We start from the raw sequence: 18,133 nt of genomic DNA on the forward strand, positions 1-18,133 counted from the left end.
CCAGGAGACGTTCATTCCGGCGCTCCTCGGCTCACAAAGCGATGCGCTCCTCGCGGCGCCTCCCGGCGAGGGCAAGACCCTCTCGTTCCTCCTCCCGGTCCTGGCCGGGATCGACAACCGCGCGCCCGGCGTACAGGCGCTGGTCGTTGCGCCGCACGCTGAGGCTGCGCTGCAGACGCTCACTGCGGCGCGGACGCTCACCCGCGGCGGCTCCAAGCGGCGGCGTGCTGCGCCAGTCACCACCGCCGCCCTCGTCCGCCCGCTGCACAAAGCGGCGCCGCTGCCGGACGCCCACCTTGTTGTGGCCACCCCGTCGGTGCTTGCCAGCGCGCTTGCGGACTCGCCGGCTTTCCGCGATGTTGTCCTCCCGCGGCTGAACACGCTGGTCCTTGACGAGTTCGACTACCTGGCGGCTTTTGAGCGGCGGGCGCTGGAGGGCATCCTAACCCACGCCACCATCAAGGCCTCGCACGTGACGCGGGCCCGCAGTGCGCGGATCCGCAAGGCTGCTGCGCCGCGGGTCATCGGCGTCTCGGCCACGATGGCCACCCCCAGCGTCCGCGAAGTAGTCGCCGACCACTTTGCCGCCCCGCACCTCGAGCTGGACGTGGCCGAGCGGCGCGCTGATGCGCCGGCGGTCGAGCATCTGGCGCTCCTGCTCAACGACTATGCGTCGCACGACGGGCGTGCTCGCGGTTCGGGCGTCTCCCTCGGCGTCACCGCCGCTGCCCTCGCCCACACCGCCTCGCGGCTCAAGGTCAAGCGGAGCCTGGTCTTTACCCATGACGCTGCCGACGGCCGCGCGCTCGCTGACGAGCTCAAAGCCCGTGGATTCAAGGCCGGATGGCTGCCGCCGGGCGCCTCGCGCGCCGCCGCCGCTGAGCGCAAGCGCATGCTCGCCGCGCTCGCCGCCGGCCGTCTCCAGCTCGCGCTCCTGCCCGATGTCGTCGCCCGTGGCCTCGACCTCCCGACGCTCACCCACGTGTTCTCAGTCGGCCTTCCCGCCAACGTCGACCAGTACGTTCACCGCGCTGGTCGCGTCGGCCGCCCGTCGCAGGCTGCCGCCGCGCCGACCGTCGTCTCACTTGTCCGCTCCGCCCGCGACTTTAAGGCCCTCGACCACATCGCAGAGAGCCTCGGCATCACGCCGAGCCTCTTGTAGGCGAACTACGCCGTCGCAGGGAAGCCGGCGTAGACCATCGACTCGATGCCGGCGCAGTCGACGCCGGCCTTGATCCAAAAGTGGCCCGCAGGCACTCCCATCGGCGTCGTCGCCGGCCACGCCTCGCCCCACGAGTTCTGCACAAGCCACGCTGGGCCGTGACCCATCATGTCGTCGTCCCATCCCACAATCATCACCGAGTGCATGCCCGTGAACCGTCCGCCGTCCGAGAGGTGGCAGCCGTCGAACACCACCCCGCCCGCAGGGTACTCCTGAAACTTGGCAAAGACATTGAACGTCACATCAACCGGCCCACCCATGATCGCTCTCTTGATAGCGGCAATGTGCGATGCTGGATCAATGAACGAGCCCACGTGCGTGTAGTTGGCCGCCGCGTACGTCTTCCACGCCACGCCAGGCGCGCTGCACTGGGTCGGGCACGCTGGCACCTTGCCGTCGCCCGACACATACGGCACACACTCGAGAGTGGGAATGCCGTGCTTGGTCAGATCGTGCCACGCGCGCCCACCGAGCACGCCCATCTCGCACTTGAGCACATCGTCGCACGAGACCAGCGCCTGTGGCGAGAGTACTACCTTCTCGCCGGCGTAGATGCACGTCCGCGCCGAGAGAACTTCAGAGGCCGCAAAGGCCCAGCACGATCCGCATCCGCCCTGGTTGAGCACCGGTGGGAGGCAGTCCGGGAACGTCTCGTTGACCATAAACCGCTTCGGCAGCCCCGCAGCCCGTCCGCTCGCCGCCACCGCCACCTCGTACTGCGCCTGCGGCAGCGGCGCACCTGTTGGCGTCCGCGCCACACCCATGCCACCTGTTGCCGCCGCGTGCCGCACCACCGCCGCCAACACCACCATCGCCACACTCACCACCACCACCACCAACCTTGCTCTTGCTCCTGCCATGGCGAGAGTGAGTGGAGTGGGCTACAATGCCGTTGCTGTTGCCCTCGCTCCCGCTCTGTCCCCCCCCCTCCCCCCTCCCATGTGACTTTGTCAAAGTAATGCGTATGATCGTCATTGCCGGCTGCCAAGGCCATCGTGATCATGATCGCGATCACGATCACGACGACCACTGCTACGATCATGACCATGATCCCCCAACACCTCCCCCACCTTGTCCTCTCCCCCCCCCCACCTCACCCTCCACCACCCACCCACACGCATACACCATGTCGGACCACGCCATTGCTCAGGCCATTGTCGGGTTCCTCAACTCGGTTGTCGCCGCGCCGCCTGCTGGTGTTGACGGCGACTCGCTCTCGGTCGCCGCCGAGTGCATCGCCGACGCCTTTGGCCTCGCACCCGAGACGAGCAACACCACGCTGCGCGACATGTTTGCGGCTTCGGCGTCTACTTCTGCACCGGCGGCCGCGCCAGAGGCAAGCCCGCAACACTCTGAGCGCCTGCAGGCATTCCTGGACAACGTCGCCGCCCAGGGCTACTTTGCCGGGGTTGAAAAGGGCACGCCCGAGTACGCTCAGCGCGAGGCGGCGGCCATCGCCAAGTTCGAGGCCCGCCTGGCCGCCGCTGCCAACAAGGCCCCGGCATCCGAGGCTGACAAGGCCAAGGCCGCCGCGCTCAAGGCGGAGGGCAACGCTGCGCTCAAGGACGGCCGCTTCGACGACGCCATCGCAAAGTACACGGCCGCCATCGCCGCCGACGACTCCAATGCTGTGTACTTTGCCAACCGCGCCGCCGCCCACGCCATGAAGAGGGACCATGACGCGGTCATCGAAGACTGCGAGCGTGCCGTCGCTGTCGACCCGACGTACACCAAGGCCTACCGTCGCATGGGCGCAGCCTACATGGCCAAGGGCAACCCGCGCGCTGCCATCGACAACGCCTACAACCCGGCGCTCGCCGTCGAGCCCGACTCGGAGCTTACTCTTACCGAGCTTGCCAAGGCCCAGGCCGCCCTCTCGGCCGCAGATGCCGCCTCGCCGGCCGCTTCCGTCACTTCGGCGGAGCCCGCCGACGCTGCCGCGCCCGGAGCCACGCCCGCCGGCATGCCTGCAGGCATGCCGGCAGGCATGCCCGATCTCTCCAACCTCGCGTCCATGTTTGGCGGCGCTGGTGGCGCCGGCGGCGCGCCCGACCTCTCCTCGCTCATGGGCAACCCTATGATCCAGCAGATGGCCTCGCAGATGGCGTCCAACCCCGAGATGCTGCAGAACCTCATGGGCATGATGGGCGGTATGGGCGGCATGGGCGGCCAGCAGTAGTCACCGCGATCATCTCTTGCCCAGCCCTGCCGCAAGTTTGCGGAGCGCAGCCTTGCGGATAAAGGTCTTGTGTACCTCGAGCGCGGGCCGGACTACCGCGTCTAGCACCTGCAGTACCTCGTCGTCGCCCATCCTGAGTGCCGCCTTGACGTAGCTAAACAGGAGCGCTCCGTACTTGCCGTCGCTCGCCGAGGCTTCGGCGAGCGCCGCTATCGCAACCAGCACGGCTTTTGCTGGCCCAGGTCGCGCGAGGTCGGCCACCGCATGGCTCGATGCCTTGCCATCGACAACATGCTTGAGCAGCGCGAGGCTGCCGGAGCTGCCCAGCACCTCGGCGCTCGCACTCGCCACGCTGGCAAGCACAGGATCAAGCACTGCCGGCCAGCCCAAGCACTCCGCCGCGTCGGCGAGCAGTGCCTTCATCGCCTCGACCGCGCCCACAGCGCCTGCAGCTGCCAACGGCGCGACCAGCGATCTGACGCTAACTTCAGGAAACATGGCCACGCAGCCGCGCGCCGCGTCCAGTACCCGCCGCGAGACCGAGGCCTCCGCGGCTGCCATCAGCGGCAGCAGCACGTGTCCGAGGCATGCCGCCGCGTTTGCCCGCAGCGTCTCGCCATCCGCAAGCAAGCTCACCAGTTCCAAAACCGCATCCTCGCCCGCTCCTTCGCTCCACCCGTTGGCAAGTGCGCCTTTCAGCGCAGGGTCTGTCCGCAGCACCGCGAGCTCGTCCGCACTCAGCGCACACCGCCCGATCTTGGCAAGAGCTGCTTCCACTGCCGCCAAGTTTCCCAGCGTGTTGTCTGACTGGCGCACACAGCCCGCATGGGTCTGTGAGGCCTCCTTCTGCCGCTTCGGAGGCCGATGCCCGAGCTCGCCGCCCGCCGCCGTGACTGACGGCGGCGGCTCGCGAGCCGGCGGAAGGCGCCGTAACGCGGCCAGAGCTGCCTGCACCGGCGCCTGAGCAGGACTGAGTGCGGGCTCGGCGTAATGCGCGATGCACGAGCCGCGCCAGGCTGCAGCAGCAGCCGTGTCTGAGCGCAGGACTCTCCGCGAGACGGTGACGGCGGCGTGAGCCATGGCCGCAGAAAGGTCGTGGTTTGAGGCGGCGAGGGCGGCCCGCGGCCACGAGACCAAGCTGGGGGAGGCGTAGGCGTACTGCTCTGCGGCCCAGACGACGTCTGCCGGGCGTCTGCCCGAGTGGATGCCCATAAGCAACGCAGCGATGGCGTGCCATGGCTCCATGGCGTGGCACCTTGGTCGACGAGTGTTTACACGGGAGCGCGACGCCGGCCGGTCGGCCGGCGCGGGAGAGGCTTGCTACTCGGCCGGCGGCTCAAAGGGCATGATGGAGCCAAAGGTAAAGTGCTGGATGACCGGAAACTTGGAGAGCACCTCGCCCTTGTACATCTTGATCATGCCGCCGTTGATCTTGGTCCAGTGGATGACCGAGGTGATCGAGTAGAGGCACGACGAGTGCTCCTCAAAGGTGCCCGACTTGAGCGAGCACACAAACTTGATGGCGGCCAGGTACATGTAGTCCTGGGCGTACATATCAACAATGTCGGCCTGGAGGACAGACTTTGGCTTGATAAACGCGTGCTCGCGGAGCTGCGCCGAGCCCCAGAGGAACGGCATGAACTGGTAGTCGTCGAGCCCAAAGGCGCCGCGCGAGCCGGCCGGCTCCAGCGAGTACTTGGTCTGAAGCTTGCGGGCAAGCGAGAGGTAGCTGTCGGCAAAGACCCGGAACGCCAACGCCGCATACTCGTCGGGCTTGACGTACCCGATCATGGCCAGCGCCGCCATGAACGCCACAAAGTACATCTCGTGCCCGGTCCCGTAGTCGCGACGCAGCCGGTTGCCAAAAGACTCGGAGAGATATGCCACAAGCTCGATGGCCGGTGATGGCGACTCGGTCGGCTCGGTGGCGCCGACAGCTTCGGCAGCCCCGCCTCGCGCCTCGGCGTGCTCCGCCGCCCAGCCGGACGCCTCGAGCGCATCGTCGATGAGACCGGGCATGGCCGCCACAGCCTTGTCCAGCCACGTCACAAACGCCTTGTTGCCGAATCGCATCGGCTGATCCACCGGCTCGATCTCGTCGACCATGGCGTCAAGCTTGGCCAGCATCTCCACCAGCGCCTGCACCGCCGGTGAGAGCGGCAGCGCCCCCTCGGCCGACTCGGCGTACTCGCGCATCGATCGGCCCTTCACCGCACTGTTCACCGCCTGAATGAAACCCATCAAGTTGCCGTATGCCTCTGACTGCAGCCACCCACCCATGTCCATCGGCGACAGCACCCGTCGGACCTGTTCTCCAACCCGCCAGCCGTCACCACCCCACATCCCGTCCCGTCCCGTCCGCCACCACCACGCCGTGCAGCGCCCACACCAGCCCATACCCCCACCCCCCCCACCAGCAACCAAACAGCGACCATTGTGAGTGTGTCCCGTATACCACTCTCGGCCCCATCACCCATTCCGCCCCCCTCGCCTCCCCCCCCCCCCCCCCTTGCCGTCCTCCCGCTCACCGCGACCCACACCCACCTACCGGGGTCCGGAACGGGCCAGTCTTGTACGGCAGCTCAGGAGCTGCAAGCGCATCGGAGTCAGCCATTTTCTGTTCTGTGTCTATCTACGTATGGCTTGTCCTCGTGCTTGTGCTTGTGCTCGTGGTCTTGGTCTTGGTCGTCTCCTCACCTCGGTCTCCGAGTTGAGTGTCGAGCCACGGCTTCCTACGCTCCGCCGGCGAGGGCTGCCTCGGCGGCGCGGACCTCGTCGGGATCGGCATCGACGCGGGCGGCGGCAGCAAGGAAGGCTTCGTCGGTCTCTGCCCGGTCAAAGTCGGCCAGGTACTCGGATCGATGGAGGCAGACAATGGCCTCGAGGCTCGGGTCGTGCTTCTGCGCGATCTCGAGAGCGCGCGGCCAGTTGAAGAGACGCATGTTGAGCTCGACGGCCCAATAGAAGAGGCGGGCCTGGAGGAGGCCAGCCTCGGCCTCGTCGGGCTTGCCGCAGAAAAGAGCTAGCTCGGCGTGACGGCGCTCGGTGGCATCGATGGCGGCGATACGGGCAATGTGCTCGAGCTTGTCGACCTGGTTGACCTGCGCAAAGGCAATCTCAGCCGGGCCCAGCTCCTTGTGGGCGACGGCGAGCGCGGCGAGGATGGCCCACTCCAGCGGCTGGTTGACGAACCGGCAGAGGTTGACGGCGTCCTTCATGACCGCGCTGCGGCGTACTGGGCAAGCAACTGCGGGTAGGGCGAGACCATGCTTGCGGCCAGCGCGCCGTCTTGGGTCCGAATCGAGACGTGGGTGTCGACAAACGAGAGCAGCGTCGGTGAGCGACCGAGCGAGGTGCCGACCGAGCTGTCAACGGTCTTGGTGGCGTCAGTGAGCGAGGAGGCAACAAAGACGACGCCCGGGTAGTACCAGGTAACGAGCGACGAGTCGCAGTACGCCACCAGCATGTCGGCGCACTCGTTCCACACCACCGACGAGGCCATGGCGGCGAGCCGCACCGGTGCCGGCCGGACCACCGACGTCATGAACAGCTCGCCAGCCGAGTCGATGTAGACGAGCTTGCGATCGGCCGGCGAGCCGACCTGCGAGAGGGCAATGTGGACGACGTCGCGCGAGGCGCCGACGACGTCGTCGAGCACACGCCCAGACCCGGCGTCAAAGAGAAGGATCCGCGACCGTGCACTTGGATCAATGAGTGCCACCGTGTCCGGTGAGAGTGCCACAGACGACTGGGTGAGCACGTCGCCGGCCGCCAGCCGGATCTTGGGGGACATCACCGGGCGCCCGTCGTAGCTGTGGATGGCAAGACCGGTCGACGAGTCGAGGAGCGCAAAGTACTTGGCGCACTGCAGAATGGCGTCGATGCGGACGTGGGCCTCGATGATGACCGGCGTCGACCAGGCCGACGTCGAGTAGATGTACACCTGATGGGTCGTTGCCGCCACCAGATGGTCCGCTGCCAGCGAGAGCTTGATGACTCGGTCGCGGAAGACGAGCTCCTCCTCAAACTCGTTGGCAACGTCGAGGACTCGGACCTTGGTTGGCTCAATGAGGGTCACGTCGTAGTTCCGCCACTCGACGTGCCGCCCGGTCACGTAGCCGAGGACAAGCTCAGCGCCGGCGCCGGCGCCGACGACATGCGACGAGTCTGGCGACCACGCCAGCGCCTGCAGCGAGCCTGCGTGCTGCGCCTCGGCGCGCGCGTGGATCCATCCGGCCGCGTCGCAGAGCGCAAGCAGCTCAAAGGCGCCGACGGCAAAGACCGTGCCGTCGGGCGCCCAGCGGGCGGAAGTGACGACGTGGTCAAACGGCGACGACGCGTACAGCGGGCGGCCAAAGGCGTCCCACACCTTGTACCGCGCATCCTCGCCGCCACTCACAATCAGGTCCGAGACCGGCGACCAATCGAGGGCGAGGACAAGGCCGTCGTGCGCCTTCCACGACTCAACCTTGCCTGCCGGGTCGAGCGGCTTGACCACGACCGAGGCGCCCGAGGTGAGCGCGAGCGCCGACGCACCGCGGCTCGCTCCCGCCTTGCTCTTGCCCTTGGCACTGGATCCGTTCGAGCCGGGCGCCGAGCCCCAGGCCAGCGCGTACACCGGGCGCGGCTGAGTGTAGAGGACCGAGCGGAGGACGCCAGCGCGGGACCAGACCTTGAGCGCGCCGTCCTCGCCGCAGGTGGCCAGAGTGGCGCCATCGCGTGTATACGCCGCGTCAAGCACGGCACCTTCGTGTGCGCCTTCGACCGCGCTCTCCCACTTGGGCTGCGTCGAGAACAGCCGCAGGGCACCGTCCGACGTGCCGACAACGCCTGCCCGCGGCGGGCCGGCAGCCTTGCCCGCGCCTGCGCTTCCGCTTCCGCCAGCGGAAGCGCCGCCGACTGCCGGCGGTGCCAAGGCCATGCACGTGGCGTAAAAGCCGTCCAGCTCCAGCACAGCCTCCAGCGGCTCGCCCTCTGCGTTCCACTCACGCAGCGCGCCATCGTCAGCCACAGACACCACGGTGGTGTCCGAGGCCCAGCCAACGCCTGTGATACCAGCCGTGTGGCTCCCGCTCCGGCCCATGTACGTCACCAGCTTCATGGTGGTGGTAGGTTTGGAAGTGGGGTAGGTAGGTAGGGGGTAGGGTTGGGGGAGTTGAGGGGGGTGGGGGATTGGTTTGTTTGTGTGGTGGGTGTGGTGGGTGTGGGTGTGGGTGTGGGGTGGAGGCAGCTGGTGGCTTGGTGGTGGTCCTCGTTCCCTGCGGTTGGCGCCAACTGGTGCCCCCCCCCCCACACCCTGACACCATTGGTCGGTCCGCAGTCGCAGCGCACACTGATGCAGCACTCGCAGACAACACAAAATCGTCCCCCCTCCCCCTACACACACACAATACCGCCCCCAGCCCAATCCAACTCCCCCCCCCCCTCGTCATCCTCCCACACTTCATCGCCAGTCACCTCGATCAATGGCACCCCCCCAACCTCCCCATCACACCACATTGACGCGCAGTGCGACTAACCGCACCCACAGCCAGACTCAGCAAAGCACACCCCTCGTCTGCGCATCAACATCACCATGTTGTGGGCAAGGCTACAAGCAGGACATGCTATACGCCCAAGTCGCTCCGCATGGGTACGGGCTGCATCGGCTGCGGCCTCGCTCTCGTCGGCCCGTCCTACGGCAGAGACGGTCATGCTCGGCATCGAGACGACCTTTGATGACACAGGCATCGCCCTTGTCCGTGGCGATGGCACCGTCCTTGGCGAGGCCGTCTCGTCGCAGCGGCGGCTCAACTCGCAGTTTGGTGGAACGGTGCCGTCGCTGGCGGCCGAGGCGCACAGGGCCCGGTTCCGCGGCGTTCTTGCCGATGCGCTCGCCGATGCGGGCGCTACGCTCGCAGACGTCGATGCTGTGGCGGTTGCGGTCGGTCCAGGACTCTCGGCTTGTCTGCGTGTCGGTGGCGATCTCGCCAACGGGCTAGCCGCAGCAGCAGGGCTTCCGCTGTATGCGGTGAACCACCTTGAGGCGCACCTGCTCACCGCCCGGTTGACCGAGCAGCCGCCACCGACCTTTCCGTTTGTCTCACTCCTGGTGACCGGCGGCAACACGCAGGTCATCCTCGCCGAGGCCTTTGGTCGCTACACTCTGCTCGGCCAGACCCTTGATGATGCCATCGGCGAGGCCTTTGACAAGACCGCGCGTACGCTCGGCGTCGATCTTGCAGCGGGCTCGGGCGGGGCGGGGGTCGAGACCCTGGCAGCGGCCGCTACCGCGCCGGCCACCTCGGCCATCCGCTTCTCTATCCCCATGAAGAGCCACGACTCGATGGACTTTTCATTCTCGGGCCTTAAGACCGCGCTCGCCACCCGCGCCGCCACCGAGGCCGCCGCCGCCGGCGTCGATGCGCCGGCCGCCCTGCCACTCGCCACCCGCGCCGGCCTCGCCGCCGCCTTCCAGGACGCGGCCTTTGGCCACGTGCTCGACAAGACAAAGCGGGCGCTGGCACACGCACGGGCACAGTTGGCGCTTCCAGATGACGCGCCGCCGCTCCCGCTTGTTCTCTGTGGCGGGGTGTCGGCCAACGCCGCGCTGCGGGTCGAACTGGAGGCCGCCACCGCCGACGCCGGCGCCACTCTGGTCACCACGCCGCTGAGGCTGTGCACCGACAACGGCGTCATGATCGCGTGGGCTGGCCTCGAGCACATGGCCGCAGGCACAGAGCCCGTCGACCACGTCGTCACCGACCCGCGGCTCGTCCTCACCCACGCCTCGTTCTCCACCAAGCCATGATAGCGTCGTCACACGTCGGTGATGATCGGCGGCAGCGGCGCCTCAACGTAGCCCACCGCAAACGGCAGCTTGGTTACCAGTGGCGTTACCGCGGTCTCGCCCCACTGTTCGTGGAATGTCGGCTCGCGCGCAAGCGCGTCGACCACACGCATCGACTCAGCGTCTGCCACCCGGCCAAACACAGTGTGTCCGGCGCCCCACTCGGGGTGCGGCGCGAGCGCAATGAAAAAGTGCGGGCCAGATCCGATGAGACACACATCGCCACGCACCACAAGCGGCGCATCCTCCCGCGGCAGTTCCCAGTCACCCGGCGCCGCGTCGGTCGCAAACCGGCCTTGCAGCAGCGCGTACGGTGGGCCGTAGAAGCCATCCGGATCAAACGCCTCGCCCATGCTCCAGTTGCCCGGCACAGCCTCGGCCCGATAAAAGTTGCACCCAGCATCGGCCGTTGCCTGTGGGGCGTCTTCCGCAGGCAGCGCCGCGCACGGCGGCATCGTCCCCGCCTCGGCCTCGGGCGATCCGATGGTAAAGGCCACAATCTTGGCCACCGTCTTGGGCGCCGCCCGCTTACGCAGCGAGATCACCACCATGCCCTTGCGCGTGATGAGCGAGAGCGACGGCGGCGGTGGCGGCGGAGCCACTGCAGCTTCGACTGCCGCAGCCACCGCTGCACCACCGGCGCCCGTGGCGTCCGTGCCCACGCCCGCGCCTGGCTCTCCCACCGCCAACACCGCAGCTGCGGCTGCAGCCTCTCCAGCCAGTGCCTGCGACACCGCCCACCACCACCACCCACCGTACGCTGCCAGTGCACCGACCAACAGCAGTGCCGCCATCAAGCACATGGGCGTACTCGCTTTCCCGCCGCCGCCCTCGCCGCCACCTCCGCTCCGCCCGCCGCCTCCACTCCGCCTACCGTCCGCGGCGCCACCCACTGCGCCCACCACACCTACTGCACCTGCCCCGCCGTCCCCGCCTGGTCCCCGTCGCAACATGATCCGCCCCCTTTGCCTGTGTCTGTGGGTTGAGTGTGGCGGTAACACTGTGCGCTGCTCACTCCCATCGCCACAACACAGCTTGGAGTTGCGCAGGTACCCATGCGCCATCACAGCTGCAAACACAGGGCAGCGTCAACGCTGATAGTGGCCGAGCGGTACCGACTGTTGGTGGTACTGGTCAGCATGTGTATTGGCCATGTGTGATGGCCATGTGCGGCGGCATCACAGCAAGTGCGATGGCCATGGGTGGTGGCATCACAGCAAGTGCGATGGCCATGGGTGATGGCATCATGTCTGTGCCTGCTTCCCCGCAACGCACCAATCAATATTCCATCGCCTCCATGGCGACCATCGCCACCATCCCCGCCACCATCCCCGTCAATACCACCGCCCTCACCACCCTCGCCATCCGCGACCATCCCCGCCAACAGGTGATCAAAAAGGTTGTGCTTCGACAGAGTGCTTCGACCGAGTGCTTCGAAGGAGACCGCCGACCTGACCTACCATGACTACCACACGCCACACTCATTTGCCCATGGCCAGAATCGGGGCCACACACCTGACGCTCGACTATGTCCACATCGCCGCTGTTGCCGCTGCTTCGCGAGCTGGTCTCCCGCCTTGCCGCGGCCTGCCCGCAGTCGTCGGCCACTACCGATGCGGTTGTTGACATGCTCTCGGGACACCCGCTGTTTGATTTGTCGCGGAAGGACGTGGCCAAGTTGCGCAAGGCAGCGGGCGATGCCGCTCTTCGCGGCCGGGCTCCTGAGCTATCGCACAACACTGCGCTCGTCATCCTCCCACCTGTCGAGCTGTGGGAGCCCATCAACGCCATCCGCGCTGAGCTCGAGCCGCATCATCTGACCATCTGGCCGCCGCACATCACCCTCGCCTACCCCTTCCTCCCAGTCCATGCATGGCCCGACAACCTCGCCCCGCTTGCCGCCGCAACTGCCTCCATTGACCCGTTCGATGTCACTTTACTCACCTTTGGCACATTTAGTCGCGGCAAGAATGGTATGCTCACCTACCTCGAGCCCGACCCAGAGTCGGCCTCCGGCATCACCGCCGTCCGTGCTGCGCTTTGTGATCAGCTCTTCCCGTACCTCCCGGCAACGTTTACACCACACCTCACTGTCGGCCGAGGCCAGTCCGATCCTCAGGCTCCGCGCCTTGCTGCTCACTGGACGCCGATCACCTTTCCGGTTAGCCATCTTGCGCTCCTTGCCCGCCCGCACCGCGACGCGCCGCTTGAGATCATTGCCGAGATTCCACTCCGTGGACAGGGCGAGCTCTTGGCCACGGATATTGCTACCATGGTCGCGTCGCTTGCTGCGCCACACACACCGCCTGCGCCTCGCAAGCTATCTCATCACGTGCCGGATGCCGTCGCTACCGCCAACGCCAAGCTCGTCGCCGCCGCTGCTTCCAATCCTGAGCTCGCTCCCGAGGCTGTCGAGCTGGCAACCGACGAGCTCGAAGCCCTCAACGCCATTTATGCCGACGACTCTGAAGTCGAACTGACGACCGACGCCACCTCCGTCTCGCTCACCCATCGCTCTGCCGGCGTTCGCCTGATCATCAACAAGGACGCCCTCTATCCGTTTACCGTTCCCACCATCTCGGTCGAGACCCGCTCGACCGAGACTGCGCCCTGGCATGCGGCTCCTGGGCTGAGCAAGCAGCTGTACGTGACTGCACTCGAGGCTGCCGGCTCGCCACTCTGCTACGAGTTGTTTCTTGCGGCGCTCGAGTGTGTGGCAGAGCAGCCGACAGCGGCACCTGCGCAAACCGGGACAACCCTCCCTCTCGCCCAGAATGCCGGAGACAGCGCGGGCACTGACAGCAGCGTCAGTAGCGCTGTAGCCTACATCCGCGGCCTCGTGCCCGCCGCACTCTCGGTCGCCCAGGCCAACGCCCTCATCGCGCGCATCGATCCGAGTGCCGAGCTGGAGGACATGCCTATTACCCTTCCGGACACATTGTCCGAGCCTATCACCGCCGCGCCGGTGTGGATCTCTGCCGAAAAGGCGGCGTTGACTGCCGCCTTTGGCGTCAATGTCACCGTCGAGCCATGCGAGTTCACCGATGCTGTCCGCGGCTTTGACACCGTCATCGCCATCCATATTCGAGCTCGCCATCCGGCCCAGCTCGGAAACTTTGTCCCACGCTCGCTCCGTGACACGCTCTCCACCATCCGCCATCCACCGGACCATGTTTTTGCTGACGTCCGCATCCTCGCATCTGCCGTTGCCGTTGGCCACTTTGAGGTTGACGTTGTCAACAGCCTCGGCCTCACCGCCGGCGACATTCTTGCGCTCGACGGCGCTCTCTCGCTCGCTGCTGCTCGTCCGTCAGACTCCTTGCCGGCGATTGTGGCTGTTGCTGCTGGCGATCCGCACCTTTGCTATGCGCCGCTAGGCTGCCTGCCGATCGCGACGGCTTCCTGCATTGCCCAACAGTACGTGGCTGACGTTGCAACTGCTACAACCGCAGACAGCGGCGACGTCCCAATGGTTCCGGCTGACCTCAAGCTTGTCGGCCTCCGCCCGGCCACAACTTCGATGACCTATGCTGCGCTCTCGATTGCGGCCGCTGAGGACGCTGCCCTTGGTGCCGCCCGCACCGCCGCCGCCGCCGACGGCTACCAAATCACCCATGCCGACCGAATCACCTCGCCTGCGCTTGTTGCGCGCTTCGCCGCCGCCGTGTCATCCATGCCCACATCCGGCAAGTCGGTCCTTGCCCCGTTTGTTGGCTTCCACGGGACGTGGTCTGCTGACGCCGCCACCTCTATTGTCGAGTCGGGCATCCTTGCTCCGCTTGAAGTGACCGAGCGCGGCGAGCTCCTGCACATGGCGACAGGGGCAATCTATGGCAACGGCGTCTATGTTGCGCCTGGTCTGAGCAAGGCCGCTATGTACACCCGCGCCGACGCCGACGGTGCCTTCTCGGTCTTTGCCGCCCTTGTTGTCCCCGGCGTTGCACGGCGCGTTGTTTTCGACAGGCAGGCCGGATCGCGCACGCATGCCTCACGCGAGTTTGTCGCCGGCTTTTTCGACTACTTTACCTTTGACCCGAACTTTCACTCCAACGTGGCGCCGTCAGGAGAAGAGGTTGTCATCTTTGACTCTGCTCGGGTCCTGCCGCTCCTCCAGATCACCCTGGTTCCGGCGACTGTGGGTAGTGCCACTGCGCTTGCCGCCGATCCGTACGCGCACCGTCAGCTCGCCCCGGCATCGTCTATTCTTCCGGGCTCACAATGGGCGCCGTTCACTGCTCGTTCACGCAAGTCGCGGCGCGCACTGGCAGCTGGTGCCGGAAAGGACCGCCGCAGAGCGTTCGTCCCGCAGAACGCTGTGCCTGATGCTGCTCCGCCGCTCCTCGCCTTCCACCGCGTCCCAGGCACCGCTGACAAGTGGCTTCTCGACGTCTCGCCGCGGCTTCCGCTGCAATGGGGCCTGCCGGTGACCAAGGTGCATATGGTCTTTATCATCGAGGCCTCGGCGCGACTTGATGAAGCCTACACCAAGTTTGTGCTTCCAACGGCCTGTGAGCTTGTCCGCCGCGTCTCACCCGACGCCGCGTCTGCGGTAATCTTCGGCCGCGATGCGACCGTCTACACCCCGGCCGCCGTCACTTCACACGCGTTCTTTGACACGCCTCGCATCCGCAACCGCACCCTTGACGAGAATGTCAGCTTTGGGGCAGGGTATGAGGCTGCCATCACCCACGCACTCGACGCCGACGAGCGCCATCGGGACCAGATCCGCGCGGTTGCCCATGCCCGCGCGCTGGCCACACTGCGCCGGTTCGGCAAGCCAACCACCGATGCTGCGATCCGACGCCAAATCAAGTCCGAACTACATGCGCCAGATCTTGCTGCAACGGTCCACTACATGCTTGTCTCACTCTCGCGCGGTGTGGACTCGATCAGAACGCCGAGTGAGCTTGCAGCGCTCTGGAAGCGCTCGGCCAGGTATGTTTCCGGCGCCGGGCTTATGGCCTCGCTTACGCCCATCAATCTCGGCAAGACTAGCAGCGTGGACCATGTTCTTGCCGCCAGAGCTGCAACGGCAGCGTCGTCGACTACGTACGTTTCGTATGACACTGCACCGGTCTTTTACGCCCATCGCCTCCGCGCGCTTCCTGAAGTTGCCAAGCGCGTCGCTATCAAGCTCAAGGCTGCCGTCCGCAAGGTCTCGGTCCGGCTGAGCCTGCCAACGGAGGCCAGTTCGATTGCTCAGGGCTTTGTCACCTCGTTCACGTCGCGAGTGAGCCACGCAGTGTCGCTGGCGATCGCTCCCGGCAGCGGGACGAACGGAGTGCTCTACCACGGTGCGACACCGCCTCGGACAATCAGCATCGGCGAGTTTGAGCATCCGATTCCGGTCGTAGCCCATGTGCCACGGCCGATGGAGAACGACTCGACGCCGGGCTCGCTGCTGGTTGCCGAGTCGACTGCCGGATCACTCGAGGCGCTGCGGGCTCAGGGCACGCTCCTCGCTGTACTCCGCGGACTCATCGATGACATCAAGGTTGCGGCGGTGACCGGCAAGGATGTGCGGCTGGCGTTTGAGACGCTCAGCACCCTGATCGACGGCGTGAAGACAGCGGGTCCGAGTCACGGCGCTCTCGCTGCCATGTCAGCATGCGAACGGATGGAGACCGTTCGCGCCAAGGCCCGCCTCGTCAACGAGCTCGAGGCCATGTGCAACGGCGTTCGCGATGCCCTGGTGGTGGCTGCCGAAGCCAAGATGAGCCCGGTCGCCCAGTCCAAGTGGCTGGCTCAGTCGGAGAACCTCAAGTACGGCGCTGCCGCTGGGAGGCGATCGGTAGCAGTGGTCGACGCTTCCGATGTCGGCCGCGACCTCGTTCGCCGCCTGGACGCGGCACTAGATGATGTTGACCTCTCGCCACCGGCGCACCGAGAGATCGAGCTCGCCCAAGCTGCAGTCGACGCTATCGGCGACTCTCCCGAGACTGCGCTTGCCGGCTTTGTTCTCCCGGACCTGCTGTATGGCTTTGGTAGTCTCGGCCTGGGCATTGTGGTGCGGCGGAGCAACGCTAGCGTCGCCGATCCGTGGCAGATTCATGTCGAGACGGTGACGAGCGCGTGGGTCGAGACCAGCCGAGTCATGTGCGGCCTTCGCACAGGTTCGCCGCTGTGTATCGATTGGTACCCGGGTGGCGCAGAAGGGCGTCGCAACTCACTGAGCTCGTCTGATGACGACAGCGACGTCGACGATGCTGGAGAGAGCCGCAGCAAGACCAGCCGGCCGGTGGTTCGAGTCAGGCCGGTGGCGGCTGTCGAGGACGTGCTGGTGGTGATGCGGCCGGGCCATGCCGCGGCACCGGTGCTGGAAGCATACGCCAAGTCTGCGCTCCACACTGCGTACCTCGGCGTGGTCTTTTGCCGCAATCCGGTGCTGGCGCTGCCGGCGCAGCGGACGGCGCTACTGACGGTGGCACTCGTCCAGGCCGTCAACCAGCTGCTTGATCCGGCGTGCTGCGAGCCTGGCTTTGTGGCTGTGGTGTGGACGCTGCTGACCTCGTTGCGGGCGCGGATGGGGATTAACGGCGCATCGCCCGAGCAGTTCTGGAACGGAGTGATCTACAAGCTCATGGAGCCACATCCGGAGCGGCGACTGACCGAGGCTCCCGAGGACGATGTGTCATCGGTGGCCAAGGTGCTAGGCCCGCTGATGGTGTGCCACGAGGCTGTGGATGAGGTTGGTCTCTTTGAACTCGCTGCAGCGCCGCAGCTGTCTGCTGTGGCGCTGGCCCTGCTGGCTGAGTCGATCTCGCGGTCGTCGCGCGTCTACCTCAAGTGCCGTCTTGCAAGACGCGGCGTGGCCAACCACGCGGCTGCAATGCGCGACGAGGCCCAAGCGGTCCTGGCCCGGGCGCTCGGCATTAGCCCTGAGTCAGTGCCGGCGATCTCGCCGAGCGATGAGGTCATCGACCCGCCGGCGTCGGCCTTGACCTTTGGCAGCGAAGCCGACATCGACCGCGCGCTGCGGGCGTCGAGCAAGCTCTTCCGCAAGCCGGGGTGGACCAATGTACCGCCGACGGCCGTGCTGGCCTGCCTGCAGATGGCACGGGTCGTCCAGGGCTTTGGCCGCGAGCTTGCGCAGCCGACCGCTGACCCGCCACCGGCCTTTGTGACAGCCGTATGCAGCACGTTTCGTGGGCTTTCGATGGGCGCGTTCCTCACCCAATTTGTGGAGCCCGGTGCTGGGCGCGAGCTCGACCGGCGGGCGCTGCAGGCTGCGCTCTATGTCCAGGGCATCGAGTTCCACTCATCCAAGCTCCGCCGCGGTGGCGAGATTGGCGAGCTGCTTGAACCGCATGCATTGGTGGCCAGCGCGGCGGCGCGGGCGCGCAAGACCATGTATGCTGCGGCGCGGAGTGTCAAGCTTGCCCGACTGGCCCGAACCCGCAAGCTCAACGCGCGCGAGCTCCGGAGGCAGGAGAAGCTCGCTGCGCTCGCTGAGTTTTACACAGCCCATGCCGGTGTACCGAAGCTCTTCAGCGAGGCCGAGGTGGCCGCCATGAACCGTGCAGCACCCAGTGCCGTTGATGCCGTCGTCCGCGAGCCATCGGGCCTTCTCCGCCACCGATGCTGCTTCGAGGCCTGCCCACGCTTTTTAGAGTACCTGGGAACCCAGGCAGATCGGCTGCACGGCACCCGCAAGGGCCTCTTCACCCATCTTGCCCCGATCACCCAGCGTTCTTGCAAGGTTCCGTACTTCCCAGGCTGGCATTTGATGGCCATCATGCTCTGGCGCAAGACCCGATCGGCCCACAATGGCCGCCAGACCTTTATCACCCGTCTTGTCAACCACTACCGCGACCGCACAAGCTCGTCAGCTGTCGTCGCCTCGCTTGCGGAAGCAACCTGGCTCTCGATCGAGGCCATGGTCGCCGCTGATTGATCGGCAAAT

The 18,133-nt window shown here is 66.4% G+C and overlaps 8 protein-coding genes across 8 annotated transcripts; 4 read left to right on the forward strand and 4 right to left on the reverse strand.

The window, feature by feature from the left end:
- Positions 1–1,472, forward strand: AMSG_09977 (cold-shock DEAD-box protein A; the record flags this gene model as incomplete). The annotated part of the gene is made up of 1 exon (XM_013898377.1): positions 1–1,472. A coding segment is annotated over one exon (1,162 nt), but the record flags the coding sequence as incomplete, so codon positions are not given.
- Positions 1,087–2,146, reverse strand: AMSG_09978 (peptidase C1A). Its single transcript, XM_013898378.1, has one exon. The coding sequence runs from the start codon at positions 2,080–2,082 to the stop codon at positions 1,168–1,170; it is 915 nt and encodes a 304-aa protein (XP_013753832.1). The 5' UTR covers positions 2,083–2,146; the 3' UTR covers positions 1,087–1,167.
- Positions 2,147–2,348: 202 nt separating this feature from the next.
- Positions 2,349–3,366, forward strand: AMSG_09979 (uncharacterized protein; the record flags this gene model as incomplete). The annotated part of the gene is made up of 2 exons (XM_013898379.1): positions 2,349–3,328; positions 3,351–3,366. 2 exons carry the CDS (start codon positions 2,349–2,351, stop codon positions 3,364–3,366), a joined length of 996 nt encoding a protein of 331 aa, XP_013753833.1.
- Positions 3,367–4,712: 1,346 nt separating this feature from the next.
- AMSG_09981 (serine/threonine-protein phosphatase 2A regulatory subunit B) lies at positions 4,713–6,015 on the reverse strand (the record flags this gene model as incomplete). The annotated part of the gene is made up of 2 exons (XM_013898380.1): positions 4,713–5,708; positions 5,950–6,015. 2 exons carry the CDS (start codon positions 6,013–6,015, stop codon positions 4,722–4,724), a joined length of 1,053 nt encoding a protein of 350 aa, XP_013753834.1. The 3' UTR covers positions 4,713–4,721.
- A 118-nt stretch (positions 6,016–6,133) lies between these two features.
- AMSG_09982 (intraflagellar transport 80) lies at positions 6,134–8,502 on the reverse strand (the record flags this gene model as incomplete). The annotated part of the gene is made up of 2 exons (XM_013898381.1): positions 6,134–6,613; positions 6,667–8,502. 2 exons carry the CDS (start codon positions 8,500–8,502, stop codon positions 6,134–6,136), a joined length of 2,316 nt encoding a protein of 771 aa, XP_013753835.1.
- Positions 8,503–9,093: 591 nt separating this feature from the next.
- AMSG_09983 (O-sialoglycoprotein endopeptidase) lies at positions 9,094–10,191 on the forward strand (the record flags this gene model as incomplete). The annotated part of the gene is made up of 1 exon (XM_013898382.1): positions 9,094–10,191. The coding sequence occupies one exon, from the start codon at positions 9,094–9,096 to the stop codon at positions 10,189–10,191; it is 1,098 nt and encodes a 365-aa protein (XP_013753836.1).
- An 8-nt stretch (positions 10,192–10,199) lies between these two features.
- AMSG_09984 (peptidyl-prolyl cis-transisomerase) lies at positions 10,200–11,294 on the reverse strand (the record flags this gene model as incomplete). Its single annotated transcript, XM_013898383.1, has 2 exons — positions 10,200–10,900; positions 11,258–11,294. 2 exons carry the CDS (start codon positions 11,292–11,294, stop codon positions 10,200–10,202), a joined length of 738 nt encoding a protein of 245 aa, XP_013753837.1.
- A 464-nt stretch (positions 11,295–11,758) lies between these two features.
- Positions 11,759–18,124, forward strand: AMSG_09985 (polynucleotide adenyltransferase; the record flags this gene model as incomplete). The annotated part of the gene is made up of 1 exon (XM_013898384.1): positions 11,759–18,124. One exon carries the CDS (start codon positions 11,759–11,761, stop codon positions 18,122–18,124), a length of 6,366 nt encoding a protein of 2,121 aa, XP_013753838.1.
- Between the last annotated feature and the right edge of the window lie 9 nt (positions 18,125–18,133).

The sequence above is a fragment of the Thecamonas trahens genome, assembly GCF_000142905.1.
Source record: "Thecamonas trahens ATCC 50062 unplaced genomic scaffold supercont1.55, whole genome shotgun sequence".
In the NCBI taxonomy this organism is placed as follows: domain Eukaryota; order Apusomonadida; family Apusomonadidae; genus Thecamonas; species Thecamonas trahens.

Coding starts and splice junctions, on each gene's coding strand:
- AMSG_09978 (XM_013898378.1), bottom strand. CDS start 2,082: ATGGCAGGAGCAAGAGCAAGGTTGGTGGTGGTGGTGGTGAGTGTGGCG.